At 33.7% G+C, this 21,120-nt stretch overlaps 1 protein-coding gene across 5 annotated transcripts in view; it reads left to right on the forward strand.

Moving 5' to 3' along the window:
* The window catches only part of PCNX1 (pecanex 1), a 175,995-nt gene that overhangs the window by 58,920 nt on the left and 95,955 nt on the right, over nt 1–21,120 (forward strand). For 2 of the 5 annotated variants that reach the window (XM_065941703.1, XM_065941705.1), the window contains exons 7-8: nt 9,474–9,606; nt 15,652–15,836. The exons of 2 other annotated variants lie outside the window; for them this stretch is intronic. In XM_065941703.1, coding sequence (XP_065797775.1) covers nt 9,474–9,606; nt 15,652–15,836 — 318 coding nt within the window. The remainder of the gene's footprint in view (nt 1–9,473; nt 9,607–15,651; nt 15,837–21,120) is intronic. One more of the 5 variants, XM_065941704.1, reaches the window with a different exon arrangement.

Genomic DNA, 21,120 nt, shown 5'->3' on the forward strand with positions numbered 1-21,120 from the left:
TTCATTTTGTTACAGTCTTGGTTTCTTGGAAGATTGGAGGTACTGGGAGGCAATGTATTTTGATTTTCATTATTTAAAAGTTATATAGACTCTCAAATACTTTGTAAAATGTGTTAGGTTACATTTATTGTTAGTTTTGGGGGTTGTTTTTTTTTGTTGATTAGAAGACATTTTTCTTCGCCATCTGTTCTACTTTCTGTACTCCTGAAATGTGTCAATACAACAGAGGATACAGCTTGACCATGCGTATGGCTACACATTAACTATAATGTATAGCCATAGTAACATTGGATTTTATCCTAATGAATTTGGATGTGTTGCTGAGCTTTCCAGTGATTTCTTTTTGTCTTATCTTTAAGCTGAATGGTGTTGGTCCCATGGAAGGATGAAACTAAGGAAGTGTACTTTACTAAAATAAACTAAAATAGGGGATTGCCTAATATAGTGACATGGCATCATGCATCCCTGTCAGTATGTGGGCTTACTGTAGTCATGACTCCGGGAAAGCTGCTTACCTTCTTAAGCCTTGACTTCCACATCTTAAAGTGGAGATGATAGTGATATCTGTCCTATAGGATTTTTATGAGGAGTGAAGGCTTTAATAGATTTAAAATGCTTACAACAGTGCCTAGCACATATAAAAGCATATTAATAGCGCTGATATTTCTGTTTCACTGGGTTTCCCTGATCGCTCAGTTGGTAAAGAATCTGCCTGCAATGCAGGACACCCCAGTTTCATTCCTGGGTTGGGAAGATCCGCTGGAGAAGGAGTAGGCTACCCACTCCAGTATTCTTGGGCTTCCCTGGTGGCTCAGTGGGTAAAGAATCCGCCTGCAGTGCAGGAGACCTGGATTCGATCCCTGGGTTGGGAAGATCCCCTGGGGAAGGGAAAGGCTATCCACTCAAGTATTCTGGCCTGGAGAATTCCAGGACTGTATAGTTGCAAAGAGTCAGGCATGACTGAGCGACTTTCACTTCACTTCTGTTTCACGGACCAGTCTGTTCTGCTACTCATGTGTATCCTGTCCTAAAGAAAATGATTAAATATAGAAATACATTAGAGATACTCTCATTGTGCCATTTTGAAACTAAATAATAGTAAAAATAAAAAAATCTAAGTTCTTAATTTCTTACATAATACCAAAAAGAAAAATATTAATCTGATATAGTATTACAGATTTTAATCTCACCTTGGCAGCAATACGTGTGTAGCCTATCTTTTGATACTCATTCACATAGCAAGTGATTGTTTTCATAGGACTTCTCACCATTAATCTAATACTTTGATTAAAATTGGATTTCATCAATAATGTTCTGTGATTGCTTAGGTAGGAAAACAGGTTTATGTTCAAGCTAAGATATTTTCTGTTGTTGATCTCTTGTTTTTGCATTTAATTTTTCTTTTATAATTATAAAGCATATCTTTAATAACTTATGACTGGTATTTTAAAAATAAAAAAGTACAGACAAATTATATGATAGAAAAGTATCCTGTTTTCTGTTGGGTCTCTTAATCTTATTTACTGCCTGATTCAATAGACTGTGAAGAACAATCAGAGTAGAAAGATATATGTTCATTCCATTATTTGTATTTTTTTGTGAAGAACAATCAAAAAAGAAAGATTTATGTTCATTTCATTATTTGTATTTTTTTCCCTCAATTTCTTAACCTCTGTTTTTCTGTTTGAGAAAATTATTTTATTTTATTTTTTATTTTATTTTTTTTTGAGAAAATTATTTTAAATGTAATAGTTGGGTTCTGTAAGCATGAAATAGGATCCTGTTATAATATTTTTGTGTTGGGAACCAATGATAGTCTTCTGTCAAGGGATTGTCACTATATAAAGAAAAGCCAAATTTTCTTGATGACAGTTTATGAGGGCTTGTACCATACATGTAAATTTGATCCTAAGTATCATTGAAAGAAAAGAGAAAGACCACTGAACCAAAAAGAGTATGTGAATTAAAGCTTTTGTTTTTTACTGAATAGAGGGACTCTTAATTCTAATAGATTTAATTTTCTCATTTCCCAGTTCACATGGGAAGTTAGAAGAAGAAAGTAAATAGAAAGGGAGGGGTGCCTGTCAAGGCTAAAACTGATGGCAGCAGAAGAAATGCACTGCTGACTCTGCAGAAGTTGGAATAACCACACGAACCAGTGCCAGAAACACATGGTAGGAGGTCATTAACTGCAGGGGCGAACTGTTTGTTCAGGGACATCATAATATCATAACTTAATGCTGTATTGCAGTATAACTCGCTAATAAATGTGTGTGTGACTAAGGAAAGTTTATGTTTTATTTAGTCTGTACTGAGAAGAAAGCTTAGGCATATAAAATCACATCAGAGTGTTCATTAGATGTAATAAACAGGTTTGGATCCTTCTGTTACTTGGAAAAATTATCTTCTCTTAAAAAATGTTAAGAGGCATTTTGTTGATGAGGCAAATAAGGATTATATATCAAATTCCCCAGATCAGCCCATTCTTTCTAATACCAGTAATGTTCTGTATAAGGAATCAAACAGTTACATTTTAATGCCATCTCTAATTCCTAACTGGATAGTCTGGCAAGCTATTAAACCTGTGTCTCAATTTCCTCAATTGTAAACCAGTGGTAGTAACTGTCCAGGTCATCTCACAGTTAATGATCAAACTCTTAACAAGCTTCCATGTATAAAACTTCTTTGTATATTTATTATGAAAACTAAGACACTGATGCCATTTAATCATTTGTAAGGAAGTTTTCCATTTTAAATATGTCACTTCAAATATATATCCTTCACTAATGACACCTTACTAGGTGAATCTCCTGAAGATATATTCAAAAATGTTGCTGAGTGCAGTTTTCCAGGAGAGAGGGTCTGTCAGACCATTCACAAAGGATTAAAAAAGAGTAGGAACCACCTGTGAAAGTAAGTAATCCTTAAACTTTGTCTTTTAGGAACTGTTCTGTGTGATAATGACTCCAGAGTATCATGTAATTTTGTCTACCAAACTGTATTTGATTGACTGCCTGGGATTATGGAAAGTATTGATAAGGATATGCAAATTTTCGATACAGTTAATAATTTTGCCGTTGTTTGCTACTGTTGCTGGTTTATGGATCAAAGAATAATTAGTCCTTTAAAATGTTTTCATAGATAGAAATTATTTTCATTCAGAATGAATGCTTAGAAATTGTGCAGTAGATTCCTGTGTTCTTTGGCCTCCCAGAAAATGATGCTTATAAGCATTTGTTTTTATATTAAAACAAAATCTTTGCATGCTGATATTAGCATCATTCTTGACTGACATGGAAAGTAAGAAAAGGAAAAAAATGGATTTCATGCCCAGACTAGAATATTTCCTTTAAAAGAATTCTTTGAATGTGCATTTCTTCATATAGTAACTTAATTATTAAGTAAAATAATTTTTTACCTTGAAGAATATTTCAGTGTATTTCAGAATATTTGCATTTGTACTTAATTTTCTGAAATGTGTGTATGTGTATGTTTCATATTTTTATCTTTTTTCTTTAAATAATTTTCTTAAGCCGCTTGTGATCTGTTTGTGGTACCAAAACATTTTTATTTTCATGATCTTCCCAAATTTACTCCTTTTTCCTACAGTAGACACTCCTCACTGAAAACAACACCTTTCTTGAGGAGTTTTTTCTAAATTTTTATTCACTTAATAGTGATTGAGCTATTAGGAGAGACCAGCTTTAGCAGTGTGTAACAACTGGAAAGTAACAAAACTACATGCGAATCCTTCCAAATGAGTCACACGGTTTTTAAGTGGCATTGTTTTCTATATGTGTCTTTGCTCATAACTTTCCAATTGTTGAGATACAAAAACCTTCACCTCCTACCTCACCAAATCCTGCTCTTTTGTGTCACCCCAGTCTTCCTGAAAGTATATTGGTGCTTTTTTAAAAAAAGTCTCTATTGGATTTGTTACAATGTTGTTTCCATTTTTGTTTTATTTTGTTTTTAATTGCTTCCACTTAAAAATGTTTTGGTTTCTTGGCCTGCATGCATGTGGGATCCTAGCTCCCTGACCAGGGATTGAACCCACAATGCCTGCATTGGAAGGCAAAGTGTTAACCACTGGGCTGCTGGGGAAGTCCCATATTAGTGCTTTTTAATGCTTTCCCTGTTTTCATTCACATAGTAAAACAAACTGATGATCTATTCTTTTAATACCCCCATATTAAAAAAAATGGTACGTAAAAGAAGTCAATATAGAATGTGTAGGATTTTCCTTAACTCATTTGAGATAAATGGGAAGTAACTCAGGTGGGAGGTGTGTATTTTGTTTTCTTTGTGATCTTTCAGTTCAGTTCAGTCGCTAAGTCGTGTCTGACTCTTTGCGACCCCATGAACCGCAGTACGGCAGGCCTCCCTGTCCATACCAACTCCTGGAGTTCACCCAAACCCATGTCCATTGAGTCGGTGGTGCCATCCAACCATCTCATCCTCTGTCGTCCCCTTCTCCTCCTGCCCTCAATCTTTCCCAGCATCAGGGTCTTTTCAGATGAGTCAGCTCTTTGCATCAGGTGGCCCAAGGATTGGAGTTTCAGCTTCAACATCAGTCCTTCCAATGAACACCCAGGAGTGATCTCCTTTAGAATGGACTGGTTGGATCTCCTTGCAGTCCAAGAGACTCTCAAGAGTCTTCTCCAACACCACAGTTCAAAAGCATCAATTCTTCAGTGCTCAGCTTTCTGTATAGTCTGACTCTCACATCCACACATGACTACTGGAAAAACCATAGCCTTGACTAGGCAGACCTTTGTTGACAAAGTAATGTCTTTGCTTTTTAATATGCTGTCTAGGTTTGTCATAACTTTCCTTCCAGGGAGTAAGCGTCTTTTAATTTCATGGCTGCAGTCACCATCTGCAGTGATTTTGGAGCCCCCAAAAATAAAGTCAGCCACTGTTTCCACTGTTTCCCCATCTATTTGCCATGAAGTCACAGGACCAGATGCCATGATCTTAGTTTTCTGAATGTTGAGCTTTAAGCCAACTTCTTCACTCTCCTCTTTCACTTTCATCAAGAGGCTCTTTAGTTCTTCACTTTCTGCCATAAGGGTGGTGTCATCTGCATACCTGAGGTTATTGATATTTCTCCCGGCAATCTTGATTCCAGCTTGAGCTTCTTCCAGCCCAGCATTTCTCATGATGTACTCTGCATATGAGTTAAATAAGCAGGGTAACAATATAATATACAGCCTTGACGTACTCCTTTTCCTATTTGGAACTGGTCTGTTGTTCCATGTCCAGTTCTAACTGTTGCTTCCTGACCTGCATACAGGTTTCTCAAGAGGCAGGTCAGGCGGTCTGGTATTCCCATCTCTCTCAGAATTTTCCACAGTTTATTGTGATCCACACAGTCAAAGGCTTTGGCATAGTCAGTAAAGCAGAAATAGATGTTTTTCTGGAACTCTCTTGCTTTTTCAATGATCCAGTGGATGTTGCCAATTTGATCTCTGGTTCATCTGCCTTTTCTAAAACCAGCTTGAACATCTGAAAGTTCACGGAATAGATCAGACCACAGCTGTTGAAAATGTCTTAGTATATCTGTACCTTGTGTATGAATTGCCGTTAGGTGCTCAGTAAATGTTTATTTAGTTGAATGATTGTATCACTACTCCAGAAGTAGAACTAAGTTATCTGAAGTTCTATCTTCAATTTAGATAATAATTCAGTTTCTTGAAGTCTTTTTAATACAAAGAAATCATTAGAAAGTCAAGACTCAAATTTTTAAAAAATGTTGAATTCACATTTGTCTAAATAAATGTCCTTGAAAGTATTTTATGTCTTGTCATTCATGGCCTTTGAATCAGTTGAATGTGATTTTTTTTTTTTCTCTTTTACCTACACATGCATAAAATTTAGTTGTACCTAGAGTGCTAGATTTTTACTTTTTACATTTTATACTCTCACTGTACTAATTAATTTTATTCTTTACCAGGGATACTGAGTTTTAAGCATTAAAGTGTTTTCTTTCTCCTTCTTTGGTCCCCTAGTTAAAAGATTTTTTTGTTGTTTTCTTTCTGTTTATAAAGTTAAAGGATTCAGAAAGAGTTTTTTGTAGTTGGATTGTGAAAGTGAATTTTCATCAAGTAAAGCCATACTTATGTGATTGAATATACTTACAGTAAGTAATTTTAAGCTTTAGACAACTCTAATGAACATTGAATATTCTTTTATCATTAGATATTTATGCCCTGAATATTACAGAGGACAACAGAGGGTGAAATAGGCAGCAATCATAACTCCATTTTAATATGTTGTCCTATGTATGTCTAAAATTTTATCTTGATATGTCTCTAAAACTTTTATTAAGAAAACAGTGTTAATAGTTATTTTGCAGATAACAAAATATAAATAGTATGTTAATAGAAAAAAAAGTATTTTCTGGAGAAACCAAAGACTATATTGACTACAAAGGGACACTGTAGTTTTGTCTTTTTGTCCCAGAATTATGGAATAACTAGTTTATATTTAAAATTAACTTCATTAAGTCCTCAGTAGAAGGAAGATCGTAAAGAAAACTGTTTCTTATTTGCCTTCTTCCTATTCTCACTATTCCATAATCATGTATTGCTTTTTTCAAATACTTCTGAATAATTTTAGTACATTTTATGGATTAAATTTTTCTCTATAAATTCTATCTGGATTAATTTAACTGTTATTTTGGTTGAAACAAAACTCTTAAATTAGTGAGAATGTTTGAAAGTTTAAGTGAATTGACCTGTACATTGAGCAATAATTTATTGCAATAATACAATAGAAATCTTCAATATAATTTAAAAAAAAAAAGTCTTGAATTGAGGTTTAAAATAGTGACTTAAAATTTTATAACCCAAGTTCTTACTGATATCTAAGAACCATTAACAGATATACAAGTCACTCATTAATTTCTTTTTTTTTTCCCATTTATTTTTATTAGTTCGAGGCTAATTACTTTACAATATTGTAGTGGTTTTTGCCATACATTGACATGAATCAGCCATGGATTTACATGTGTTGCCCATCCCGATCCCCGCTCCCACCTCCCTTTCCATCCCATCCCTCTGGGTCTTCCCAGTGCACCAGCCCTGAGCACTTGTCTCATGCATCCAACCTGGACTGGTGATCTGTTTCACCCTTGATAGTATGCTTGTTTCAATGCTATTCTCTCAAAACATCCTACCCTCGGCTTCTCCCACAGAGTCTGTTCTGTACATCTGTGTCTCATTTTCTGTTTTGCATATAGGGTTATCATTACCATCTTCTTAAATTTCATATACATGCATTAATATACTGTATTGGTCTTTATCTTTCTGGCTTACTTCACTCTATAATGGGCTCCAGTTTCATCCATCTCATTAGAACTGATTCAAATGAATTCTTTTTAATGGCTGAGTAATATTCCATGGTGTATATGTACCACAGCTTCCTTATCCATTCGTCTGCTGATGGGCATCCAGGTTGCTTCCATGTCCTGGCTATTATTAATTTCTCTCCTTTCATGTAGCTTGTTTCCTTCCCTTGGTTTTATCCTTCACCCAGTGGCTGCCCTGCCAGTATTAGCTTTCTTCTGAGTGGCAGTGCTGGTGGTTGGCGGTAGTTAAGTTGTTAAGTGCTGGTTACTGTTTCCTTTGTTGAGGTCTTAGTTGTCAGGGATAGGTAAAGCAGACAGTATGCTTTGTAGGTTATAGTGACAGACAGGCATCCCTGACTTTCTAGATCAGCACCACCCAGTGACTGAAATGTCTTTGTCTGTACTGTTCAGTAAAGGTGGTCACTGGCCATATGCAGCTCTGGAGTGTTTAAAATGTGGTTCATGAATCTGGTAAATTGAACTTTTAATTTTCTTTAAGTTTAATTTGTTCTCACAGGTCATATATAATTTTTGTATACATGAGCTTCTGCATCACAAGAAACAGCTTTTTTTACATTAAAGGAGTTTTTGTTGTATCACAATAAAACCGGAGAAAGAAAAGAAGTATTAGCTCCAGAGTCAAGTTTGATTTGGATTCAAAGCCCTTAAGTTTAACTCTGATTTAGTTGTCTGGCCTATAATGTCATTGGAGTATGTGTGCTGAAAAAGAAAGTAATGATGTAAATTATTGACCTGTGATTTGTGGCTTAACGCTTCTTATTGAAAGAAGTTTGCCAAGTGGGTGAAATAATTCTGTGCTTGTCTTTCCTTTAATAAAAGAAACATTGCCTGAAGATAGAGAAGTCCATACCTTCTGGGGGTAACCCATATATTCCTAGTTATAATCAGTTAATTACACAAAGAACATTCATTGGGAAGGGGATAAAAATGTAAACATTTAAAAGAAAACTTTATTAAAATCAACCTTTAACATCATGGAGATTGCCATTGGTGAGCAGAATACTGATGAAAATTAATAAAGCCTTTAAAATATCGGTAAGGCTTGTCATAGAACTGAAGTCCAAATACAACACTGTTGATTTTGCAATCCACCTCATCTTTTTCAAGTGAGAAGGGATTTTCATTTGTTGTTTTTTAAAAAAGATGTTTTATGGGCCAAGTTGTGTCTATTCATATTTAACATCAAAATGCCCTTTCTCAAAATCAAAATGATTCTTAAAATATTTAGATCACTATAGACAGCAGTTGTTTAAGAGTCAAGTGGATAAACATCATTTTGCTTTAGAAACCCAAATCAGTTATGGTTCTGTGAAATTTTATGTAATTCTCTTTAGCCTTATTTTTCATTTTCTCATTTTATATATATATATATATATATATATTTGGTTTTAGTTTGTTGCTGTTGCTTTTGGATTAAGCTATGGGTTTCTAATTTTTTTGCTGATGTTTTATTTATATTTGCTTCCTAGTGTTGAGGGAACCAGTGTGGGGGTATGAAGTTGAATAAAGTTTGACAGCAAACTACAGCTTAACATATACTCATGCTGCCTTGAATTGAATTTTAAAAACTAGGTGTGCAGTTTAGCAGTCAGCCATTTCATTTAATGCTGCCAAAATTGTGGCACAGGGTCGTGTCAGATAAATGCACTGCCTGGCTCCTGTCATCACAAGTACTATCATTGCTGCTTTACTGTCTTCATGAAAGGAAGAAACTAATGCCCCTTTCTCCTTACTCAGAACTAACCAATATAATACATACGGTACTTTTAAGGCTGACTTAAAGGGCTAATGGAGGAATATGGGACTTTATAAATAAGACTTTTAGAAAAAGATTGAAAATAAACAGATCTTAAAATAGAAAATTGAGGCTGAAGAGAAGATGGTGAGGCCAGATAATCAGAAGCATTTATAAAGAAACAATTATCTATAGCAAAAGGTGTAGTCCCTAACTTGTCACCCTCAAAGTAAAGGGAACCTGACTAACTGAGCCAAAGGTTTTCGTAGGTTCACTGTTAATCTATCGTATAGGGGAGGACAGGCTCAGCTGCTATTTACATCTCCGACCTAGGCTTCTGTTTGACCTAAGTCTGTCTTGATGCAGCAGCGCAGGCCAGCGAGGAGACAGTGTCATTTCGCCGTGAACGCAGCACATTTAGGCGCCAGGCAGTACGGCGCCGGCACAATGCAGGGAGTAACCCTACCCCTCCTACATTGCTCATCGGATCACCCCTAAGGTATGGTATTTTAAAATTCCACCAAGCTTAGCATGCATTGTAACAGACCTCTAACCTGTTTTGTCAGTCTGAAGAAAGCGTTTATTAAATAGTTTTGTTTTTCTTTTTCTTCCAGTTTCTCTATATCTTTAAGCTTCTTTAGCCTTTCTCTGCATGTGACTGTGAGCTTATTGCACCGTGCATGTCTTATGTTGCATCAAAATGATCAGATTGGTTTAGCCAATCTTAAATCACGAAAATTATTTTTAGGACAGTTATATAAATGTAAATAGAGGCCTCAAGTTAGCTTTTTATTTTTTTCCTATTCCAAATTAGTAATTAATTCAATATCTTTCCCCAACACCTTAAACAGTGTTCAACATGAGCGAATATGGACCTAGTGATGAGCTTATTGAGGATATCAGCTTGATAAACCAGTTTGATTATTTTATTTCATTAAAATATGGTATATTTTATTTTGCATTGCTTGAAAGTTAATCACTAGGACTTAGTAAATGATGCAGAACTAGAATATTTAATTTTTGGTAATGTATGGTCAACTGGGGGCTTCTCTGGTGACTCAGACTGTAAAGAATCTGTCTGCCAGTACAGGAGATCTGGGTTTGATCCCTGGATCAGGAAAATACCCTGGAGAAGGAAATGGCACCCCACTCCAGTACTCTTGTCTGGAGAATTCCATGGACAGAAGCCTGGCGGGCTACAGTCTGTGGGGTTGCAAAGAGTCGGACACAACCAAGTGACTTTCATGGTCAATTGGTGATACATATACACAATATATATGTATTTGTATGTACATATTTGTTGAAATCTCAACCTCCGTATGCTGAACAAAAGCATTTTTATTTTAACCACTGTTTCTAAGTAAGAAAGCTTCTTTATAATCTTGGGAGTAAACTTATTGAAATTCTTAAGCTTTTTTTTCCTTAATTATGTCAGATATAATGAGTCTGTGACTTGAATTAGAGATATTTTTTTAAAAAGACCTATTCAAAAGACTTGTGCTTTATTTTAAGAATACAAATATGGATGAAAATTTGTGTTTGCTTGTTCATTAAACCATGTATATGTTATTATAGTGAAAGTGAAAGCCACTCAGTCCTGTCCAACTCTTTGCAACCCCATAGATTGTAGCCCGCCAGGCTCCTCTGTCCCTGGAATTCTCTAGGCAAGAATACTGGAGTGGGTAGCTGTTCCTGTCTCCGGGGATGTTATTGCACCATACGCTTTTAATAATCTCTGCATCTAAAGGCTCCATTACCCAAGTTATTTTCCTATATTTTGAAATTCAAAAGGAAGAACATTTGATGAAATAACTGCTGTTGAATGCATGGTAGGTTTGAAGAGATAAATCTCTTCCCTTGTTAAAACCTGTTTCCTGAAAGTAGCAAAATCCTTATTTTTTAAATTACTGTTTTACTGTATATTTCCCTTGGTATGTAAGACGATTATTTTTCTGAGTTTTGCATTACAATCAGGAACTTTGTCTTTCATAGATCATGTTCCTGATTAATTCTGCAGTAATGCGTCATTTACAATATGCAGTATGGCTTAGCTAAACCAGTATTTAAAATATAAAGCTGAGAAGGCAACCATTTAAAAGCAGCGTTTGGTCTGGAAATCTGTCCTGAGCGCCTTCGTTTTTAGTGGGTCCTCCTCTTCTGTTTCCTTTGCTCCCTGAAGTAACATTTTTTGCTAATGGATTTAGGGCGTGTAGTCCCGCCTGCAGAAAGAATTCATTTCATTTTACGTTTTCTCTTTTGTGTTTTCTAACCTCTTTTTTCCCTTGAATAATACTTGCCATAAACATATTCTTTGCTTACCTTCTCACTCCATGTTGATATTTCTTAATCCTTTTTTTTTTTTTAACCTTCTCTTTTTAGTCTTTATAAATCCTTTCATTCTTTGGATCTCACTCACTAAACAAATGTAGACAGTTTTGTTTTCTCTGCCTGGTGGAATATTAAAGAACTGTGCTAACTCCAGACAACTGCATAGGATTTCTCCATTTTGATTTTTTTTTTTTTTAGCACTTTAAACACACCACCATTTAAATGAGGATGTGGTGTGAGCTGTTCATTTGTAAAGGGCTCACTTTAGGGTTTTTGGAAAGTAGTCTCCCAGTAGTCAGTCAGGGTGTAAATTGTGTTAGTTCAGTTTAGTCGCTCAGTCGTGTTTGACTCTGCGACCCCATGAACCTAAGGTTCCATGATATTTCCAGTGCAAAGATTATGTGTATCTTAAAGAGGCTGACTGCATCATGAATAAAATAAGGTAAAATTTAGCTGAGATGAATTAGGAGAAACGCCAATTTAATAAAAATCGTGTTTTTTTAATTGCAAAAATATTCAGGTAAAGTATAGTGATACTCTCAGTGTAAGTTATATAATAATGTCATCTTTAGATATAAGATAGCATGGTTTTGAAAAACTTGTTTGTGAGAAAGAAATGGAATAGGTATGATAATAAATTATAATTATTCTGTAGATACCAGTAAAATACATTAATTTATTTTAAACTTTAACAAATAGTGTAAGTAATCGACAGTCTAAAAAGCAACTTCATAAAAAATATGTATCCAAGGATTGGGAGTAAATCATCCATTTCCTCACAAAGAGAATTTGCATGTATTTTTTATGCTAGTTAGAATATCCTATTTCAGAATTATTTTTAAGGGTTTTTTTTTTTTTTTACTTGAATTAACCTTGTAGGCCCTTACTAGTTCTTCCCAGTTACTAGAGATGAAAACAGATGAATATTTAAAGACTCTATAATACTAATATTAAGAGTTAGTTCATTTATCAACCTAGACGTGGTATCTTTTAGAACTCTAGTTAATAGACTGGAATGAAAGTAAACCATCGGTGCATTTGGGGAAGGGAAAAAAGCTTTACTATATAGTTAGATTTATTTTTAAAATAGAGTGAAAGACCTGTAATCAAATAAGGTCATAGTTATAACTGAGTCTGTAATTGGAAATTCATATCATTTTTGGTACTCAGGAATGAATCCACCAAATACTTACATTTGTGTACTGTATTCAAGACACTGAGTACTCTCTGAAATCTGGAGATCCATAGCGGTAATGTAATCACACTCAGAGTTTGTTTAGTTGGAAAGATACATGCAAAGATAAAAAAAAAAACAGCATACGGCAGAATGTGTTACATACTAAATAAGTTTTAAGAGGAAGGAAAGACCAAGACCAATTATATATTTTTTATTATTTAAATTAGGAAAGCTAGTTAATTAGTAGGATAACATGTCAGTGATGCTACCGATAGCCGATAGTTTAGAAACCTAAATTTCTATCTTTTGCCGCATTGTGAAATTGTTGCTATCTTTTCTGAAATTGGTAGTTTTGATATGTAATTGGTATTATAGAAAAGATTAGTTTTTTATCAGTTATTAGTTTAAGATGAAATACAACCCTCCAGGAATAGTTTTCCTGGCAATTGGTGCAAATATAGCAGGCTTTTTGGAATTCAAGGGGCATAAACATTTTTTGTCTTGCTTCTGATGTTCAGAAACTTGACATTTATAACTGCATAGATTTTGGCTAATTTTCTTTGTTCTGGAGTTGATTTTCATACATTACCTAGTGCTTTGAAAACCTTTTATATATATGAATATGTTGAAGATGAGTGTATTCTCACTACACTCTAGAATATATCTGACTGCCATAGAGCACCTTTATTTATGATTTTAATTGAAAAAAATCGATGGAAAAATTTGCTGAGCATATATATATATATATGTTTATGTATGTGAGTATACATATACACACACATCAATTTTAATATTTTACCTTCTTAATCTGAAGGGTCATCATTACTTGAGCTGAAAAATTTTTCCTTTGTGAAATTTGATCATTTTGGTAAAGTTTAGATGGCTTCCAAGGACAGACTTACTGTTTATGTACGTAAGAAACAAACATTTTAGTATATTAGTTCCCAAGATCACCTCTTGATTTATTTCTATTGTACAAAGATTCTACTCTGAAGACATTATTAAGTGAATACCTTTAAAGTTATGACTTAAAAAGTTAGTGCCAATGAGCATTGACAAGTCTTTGTAGACTTGATCTTTTTATATGTTGTATACATTCCTGTGCTCTACTTATATAGTTTTTATTGGCTCTAAAAGAGGCCTGAAAACATGAATGCTTCAGGCAATGGTGATTAATAGAACTTTCTGTGGTGGTGGAAATATTCTATAATCTGCACTGTCCAGTATGGTAAACACTGACTACTAGCTTTGGCCTGCCCTGGTAGCTATGGTAGCCACTATCTATGTTATGTATCTCTTGAGCACTTGAAATATGGTTAGTATGATTGAGGAGTGAACATTTTAGTTACTTTAGTCACATATGGCTACTGTTTTAGACAGTATAGTTCCAGAGTGTGTTCTACTGCCATAACCACAGCTTTAAGCAATGTATGCAGTATTTTTCTTTTTTATTTCATGGTTACAGTTGACCCTTAAACAACATGGTTTTGAACTGCATGTGTTCAGTTACATATGGGTATTTTCAATAATAAAATTATAATAAATTATAAATAAATTATAATATATAAATATATATAAATATATATAAATAAATTATAATAAAATTAGTACAGAATGACATGATCCATCGTTGAATCTTTGGATGAGGGGCACCATAAGCTATACATGGATTTTCGAGTCTGCTGAGATTTGGTGCCCTGTCCCCCATGTTGTTTGAGGCTCAGTTGTACTTCAAATTTAGCTGTCTTCTCAGTCTATAGCAGATTAGTTTGTTGTCTTATAATCAGAGAAAGCACTCCTTTTCATTCAGAGGATTAGAGAGAAGTTGATATTCATGAAAATGATACTGCATAAGGCTGTTGTTAGTAGCATTCTTCTTTTAATTCCTAAAAGGTCTAATAATTTTAACAACAGTGCAGAGTTGCATTGAACATCATGTAGAGGATGATGTATAATTATACTCAAAATGTTCTCATTAGTTTCATCAGTTTAAATTTGAGTGTTATACTAAGAAAATTTAAGTTCTTAGTGTTTTAAAATAAATATGTAAAAATTAAAAATGAGTTAATATAATAGTTTCTTAGTTTTATCTACTTTTTAGATAATTAAAATTATCAAATTTTTAAAATTTATATAATTTTAATAATTTATAATCATGAAATACTAAATATTTTTAAATTTTTATAAAATTTTGAAAAGACTAATATTCCTTGAACAATTACTGGCTTCTAAATTATTTTTAAGGTTTTCTAAAATGGTGGATTCTTATAATGAAACTTGACTATGAATTGGAAAAGATAAGATCAAAATTCACTAAGGGAACATAATTACTGTTAACTGACACCTGTATATAAAGCCTGTGACCTTATTTTAGGTATATGTAGGCTTTTCATAGAAAAAATATTTAATATATTTCTTGTGGCATCTCAGCAGTCATTTTTATTTCACTTGGTTGAATCAATTTTTTTTTTTTTGTAATTCTGGTTTTCTTCACTAGTTTGTGATGTTCTTTTGATTCAGAATTGTTATCTTGGTTGCATTTGATAAAGATTCTTTGGTTTTCAAGTGCCTAGAAATTTTGTTTTATTGTGAATTTCAGATGCCAGAATATTTGAAAGAACAATTCTAGAATAGTTGTATCAGGGTTATAAATAAAAGCACATATTGAACTTAAAAATAGGTATTATTTATGAGGGACCAGCTATAGCCTATATGTATTTAATGTACTTGTGACTCTTCTTTGTTGCTTTCTTTTTCCTTATACTAGAACTTTGTTGACTTGCGTTGGAAAGACGTTACAGATTGGTTGCTCTGCATATACATTGAATTTTTTTCTGTGTTCATCACCATAAATCAGATTTCGAAAAACCAGAAATTTCAAGCCAGCAGTATAATCTGCATATTTTACAAACTTTGTTGGCTCTTTCCTAGGTTACGTTGAAACCTTTTTTTTTAAAAATTAGTTTTCTGTATTGACTTCTAGCTGTTGTTTTCTCTTTTCTTCCCTGTAATGTCTCCCCAATCCATGTTTTTTCCTAGCCTTCAAGATGGTCAGCAAGGCCAGCAGTGCACAGCCCAGGTCCCAGTCCAGCCCCGCCCCCCCTCCCAGGCTGCAGTGCTCAGTGCTAGCGCCTCCTTGCTGGTGAGAAACGGGAGTGTCCACTTAGAAGCCTCACATGACAGTGCATCTGCTGTAGGCGGCAGCAGTTTGCACGATGAACTTGGTATGCAGGCCTTCTGTAATCTTGGTGACATAAAACTTGAATATAGCAGATAATGGGTAACAGTGATTACAGTTCTTTCCTGAGATAGCTTCATTTTGAAACTATGCATAAGAGTACTTGTTACAGGATTTACCCTGTGGTTAAGGAAAATTTGACTTTTGCTTTTACCTTTCCTGTTTCTCTCAATTCGTACTCTTCATTTTCTTCTGAGCATGTCTGTTATTAATAAGCAAAGTATCAATAAATGTTCACACTTTACTGTCCTCTTGTAATGATTTGGGCACTTTTGCTGTTTCTTGGTGTTTGTACCATGTGGTGAAATGTTGAGTTTTTAAAAATTATTTTGATTGAACCTTCATTTCTCTGAATTCTGTGCTTCAGGGAAGGCAAAAATACTTCCTAATGGCCTATTACTATACAATCTTTCTTTTAGGTATTTTGTATTTTACTTCAGTGTCTGTCACCTGAAGTAGGACTTAATGTAATTTTAAATGCAGTACCTTGGGAACATTATGACTCAATATTAAAATCAAAGAACTTTATAAAATTTTTTTCTTTTTTCCTGTTAATACATCTATAAATAGAGTATATAAGTTATTAAACAGTTAAATCTCAGAGAGGTGGTAGAGTTTTAAGCCTCAGTAATGTGTTAGACAAACAGTATTTTATACTAGTTTGTTTTCTATTTCTCTCTCCAGTTCAGCTTTCTTGTGCTCAAAATGCAGATTAGTAGCAATTGAAGGAAATCTTGTTATTCAGAAATATACATTTCAAAGTATTTTATTTGCTTACTGTGATTTTGTTTCTCCATGTTATAACTGTCTTTCGTTTATAAAGAAGGTAATCTAGCTGATGCTTTGACTAGAAGGATATAATTGGTAGAGGGTGCCCAAATTAGGTATAAAAGATTTCATTTGTTGTTTATTTACTCTCTTTCTGTTTTGTAACAACTGTTACAGAGAAAATTAGTAAGTATTAGATATGCATATTGATGAAAATCATCACCTTTAGCAAATTTTATAGAAAGTTGAACATGATATCTGTTTAGAACCTGTCTGTTTAGAACATGAGAACCTATGGTGATTTGTAAATAAAATGAGAAGGAAATAAGACATTTTAATTTTAGAGTGCTTATGCTTTGGAGTTTGTAATTTGAAGAGGGCAGGAAGTCTGTTTGAGAGAGTAAGGTAGACTTCAGTTTAGTTACCTGCTTTGACTTAGTTGCAAATATATTGAGTAAATATTATCTTTTTATTGACATTTCTCTTGGGTTAACTCAAAGTTCCTGTGTTTGGAGGCCTTGTCTATTTGTACCTGTACAATTACAGTTTCTATCACCACTGTCCATTGGTCATTTGGTAGCAGATTAATTAAGCTTAGATTTGGTTCATTCTGGGTTTTTAAACTTTTGTCAAGAAAAGAATAAATTGAACTAGTAGGTGATTTTCCTCTGTAAAAATTCTTAATTTACTCAAAACTTGCTAAGCAAGAAATCATACTCATAGATGATTGAGAATATGTACATATCAATTTAGCATCTACTGGTGAATATTCAGGACATTCACTTAGAATTTGGATTTTATCTTTTGTTTTAACTGCTTTCTGATAGTTCTTTGTTTCTCTTGTAGTTGAGTATTGTCAAATTGAATGCTTCGTAATAATTAGTACAAAATACACAGTCAGGGGACAGTGTATATCCGTTTGTTTCATAGCACGTAAGGTTGACTAAGAAAAGATTCTGAAAATGAACTTGCAGCTGAAGTTGAAGGAACTGACAGAGATACTGATTTTTATAATGTATTCCACCAGAATATTTTTGTTGCATAGTTTAATCTTCAACGTGATTTTAATAGTAAAATAATTTTATGTGAGTGAATTGGGATACTGTATACTCAAATATGTTAAAGTTAGCCATGTTGTTCCCTAAAAGTATGGAATACTTAAAATGAATTGCTCCCTCACAAACTTAGCTTCTTCAACTGAAAAATTTAAATGTATAATTTTTACATGTTAAAATTTTTATATATACATAATATATTTATGTAACTCACATACATACTGAAACATACATATATACACTCATATATTTATATATATGTTTGAATACATATAAATGTTTGTATGTGTATTCATGTATATGTTGTAATTGTGTGTTTACTTTTTAAACTGAGGTATATTTGCCTTTTTCAATTAAAGGAAACTTGCAGTCAGGCATTGTTTAATTCCAAGGCTAGGTATCCTTAACTGTGTTTTTGACATTTTTACTCTGTGGTGTCACAATAATTGACAACATGCATTTCCTCTACTATACCCTGAGAATCCTTATTTTTCTGTTGCATTTTAACCAGCATTTCAAGACTATCAGGTAGCACTGGATATGGGAGAAAAGTTCATCGAAGATGGCATTATATGGTTTATTAGTTACTTACTCAGCAGAGGAAAATATATTTTCATCATCCATATTCAACAGGCGTAATTGTTCATCATAATTAATTTTTAAAACTGAATCTTAAGTGTATAATTTAGAACCTGGTCTGAATAATTTAATGGTTTCCTTTCTTATTTATAGACTGAATTTCCATGCAAACTTTGTTAATTATATGAATGATGGATAAGTTTTAAAGTTATAATCTTTGAAAATTACCATCAAAGAGTTTCTCAAATCTTTCAATGTAACATATTGTCCTTTTTAAAAAAACAAAACAAAACAAAAAAACAATGCATCCTTAAAGGTTAATTTTCTTTTTATGAGCCTTTTGTTGAATTTAACTTATTTGTGGTTGACTAAATACTAAAGTTTGAAACTGCAATTTTACTAAATAAAACAAGCTTTTGCATATTACCCAGGTAAGTTAACAGAAGAGACTCAGTTTTTATGTTAATCCTGGCTTCCACTTGTAACATAGGACTGATAAATTGATACAGTGATGAAACAGGTTTTTCTCATTGATAAACTCTTAATATATATAACACAGCCTCTCAGAAGAATTGTTGTAGATAGGATCAGATAAAATAGGAAAATTTATGTCTTTTTTGTGTGTGTTTGAAATTAGTAGTGATGAGTACTGAAAAGTATATACAAAATTATTTTCATGTGAAAAATAAAAATGCTGTTCTAGGCAAGAAATGAGGACAACAGAGTTTTATGTTTACCAAGACATAGTGTTCCTCTGAATTTTTAAGACTTTCTTAATTTCCTTTAATGTATTAGCGATTTAGAGAGTAATGAATTGATTTTTCTAAGGATTTCTTTTGTGTCATTACTGTACAACTTACAAAGAAGGTATTCTTTTTTTTTAATTTTTTTATTTTTTTTATTAGTTGGAGGCAAAGAAGGTATTCTTGAGATAATTCTCTTTACTACAGAACTTATTATTTTGAAATTGTGGTCAGCTCTAGAAAAAGACTTTTCTAGAAAAAGAAAAAAACAGTAAAAATCCGTTTTTCTCTGGAAGGAAAAAGTGTTAAGAATTTAAGGGGATGCATTCTGTTTATACTTCTTGGTATAAGAATGGGAATAGCATGTCCTAATACAAGTTACTGGAAAATAAAATGAAGATGATTAAGTCATCTGTAATCTCTCTCAACTTAGTGACTAAACAGCAATAGTCCTATCACTCAAAAAGAGTCACTGCTAATTAACATTTTATATTTTTTTCCTTTCTTTTTCAAAACATACATGTACATGCTTTTCTAACAAAGAACTGGGATGATGTTGTATGATTTTTATGACACTGTATGAGTTTTGCTTTTTTATTTTAGCACATTTAAACATTTATTCATGCTGTTGTTTTTTAACTTATTTTTAAGTGACTACCTAATATTTTATCACTGGAAACTACATGAAAGGTAGTGTAGAATAGTGGATCCTAGAGTCAAACTTCTTGACTTCAAATTCAATCTCTGCCTCTTTTAGCTGTAGCTGTGTGATCTTGGGCAAGTTATTTTCTCTCCCTGTGCCTCAGTTTCCTCATGTATCAAAAAGGGGGTAGTAATATACTTCATAGGTTTTTGGTGAGGATTATAGCTATTAAAATATGCAAAGCAATTAGAACAGTGCCTACTAATAAGTTAATTACATAAATAATCATTGCTATTATTAGCATTATTTATTACAGTCGTTGACTAACCCCATTGTTAGTCTTCAGGGTGATTCCTGATATTTTCTATTGTAATAAACCCTCTGGTGAATATCCTTCACACAGACTTTTCTGTGCAGCCATGATTATTTCCTTAAGATAAATATAGTGAAATGGAATCATCTATCAAGGGGAAAAAACATTATTGAGACTTTGATGTATACTCTTAATTGCTTTATGGAAAGCTTGTACTAGTTTACTCTTTATCTGCAGGATTTGAAAGTGTCTTTTTTATCCCAAGTATTAAAATTAAAAATAAACCTAGATAAATTTTATTTCATCTACTCTAATCTTCATTTCCTGGAAATGCTCAGAAGTTTATCGTTGTTACTGTGAAAAGACTGGCATATTATTTTTAAAAGTTCCAGATGCATGAACTACTCTAGAAACTGGTTGAGATAGCTGATTTGTCCCTTACCAGTCTGTGTTGTAAAGAATTCACTCAAACACTAGATTAACTGCTTTCTAACCTTAAGATTCTATATTGAAGTTGATTAATATGTGTTACATCAGTTAGAATGTATGTAGAGTCTTTAATTGAAAGACCTGTCCTCCCCTATCAAGTGACTGAATTAGAGAGAAGTTTACATATCTCTCATAATAGTCTGTTGGGACCTGTCCCTAGAGGTGGGTTGGTTCTTTTTATCTTCCACATACAACTTTCCTGCCTGGTCCATAATGACTGCTCCAATTGTTGACATTTCCACCCAAACAGGAGGGCGGTGAGGAGGGATGCTAAAATAAAATGTCAAGGATAGCTAGACTTTATGTTTCAGATTGTGACTTGGGAAATGTGCCTGTCACTTTCTTCTAGCTGCAGGAGAGGCTGGGAGAGGTCTCTAAGTACATAGACACAGTGGTGGTGGTGCTCAGTTGCTCAGTCGTGTCTGACTCTTGCAACCCCATAGACCCTGCCAGGCTCTTCTGTCCGTGGGATCCAGGCAAGAATACTGGAGCAGTTTGCCATGCCCTCCACCAGACACTCTTCTTGACCCAGGGATCGAATCCGTGTCTCCTGCATTGGCAGGTGGAATCTTTGCCACTGTGCCACCTGGGACGCCCACACAGACATAGACTCAGCTGAAATTCAGTGAGGGGAAAGTCCTGTTTTTAAAAGGGGTGAGGACAAGATGAATACTGGAGGT

Source organism: Muntiacus reevesi, chromosome 7, assembly GCF_963930625.1.
Source record: "Muntiacus reevesi chromosome 7, mMunRee1.1, whole genome shotgun sequence".
Taxonomy (NCBI): Eukaryota; Metazoa; Chordata; class Mammalia; order Artiodactyla; family Cervidae; genus Muntiacus; species Muntiacus reevesi.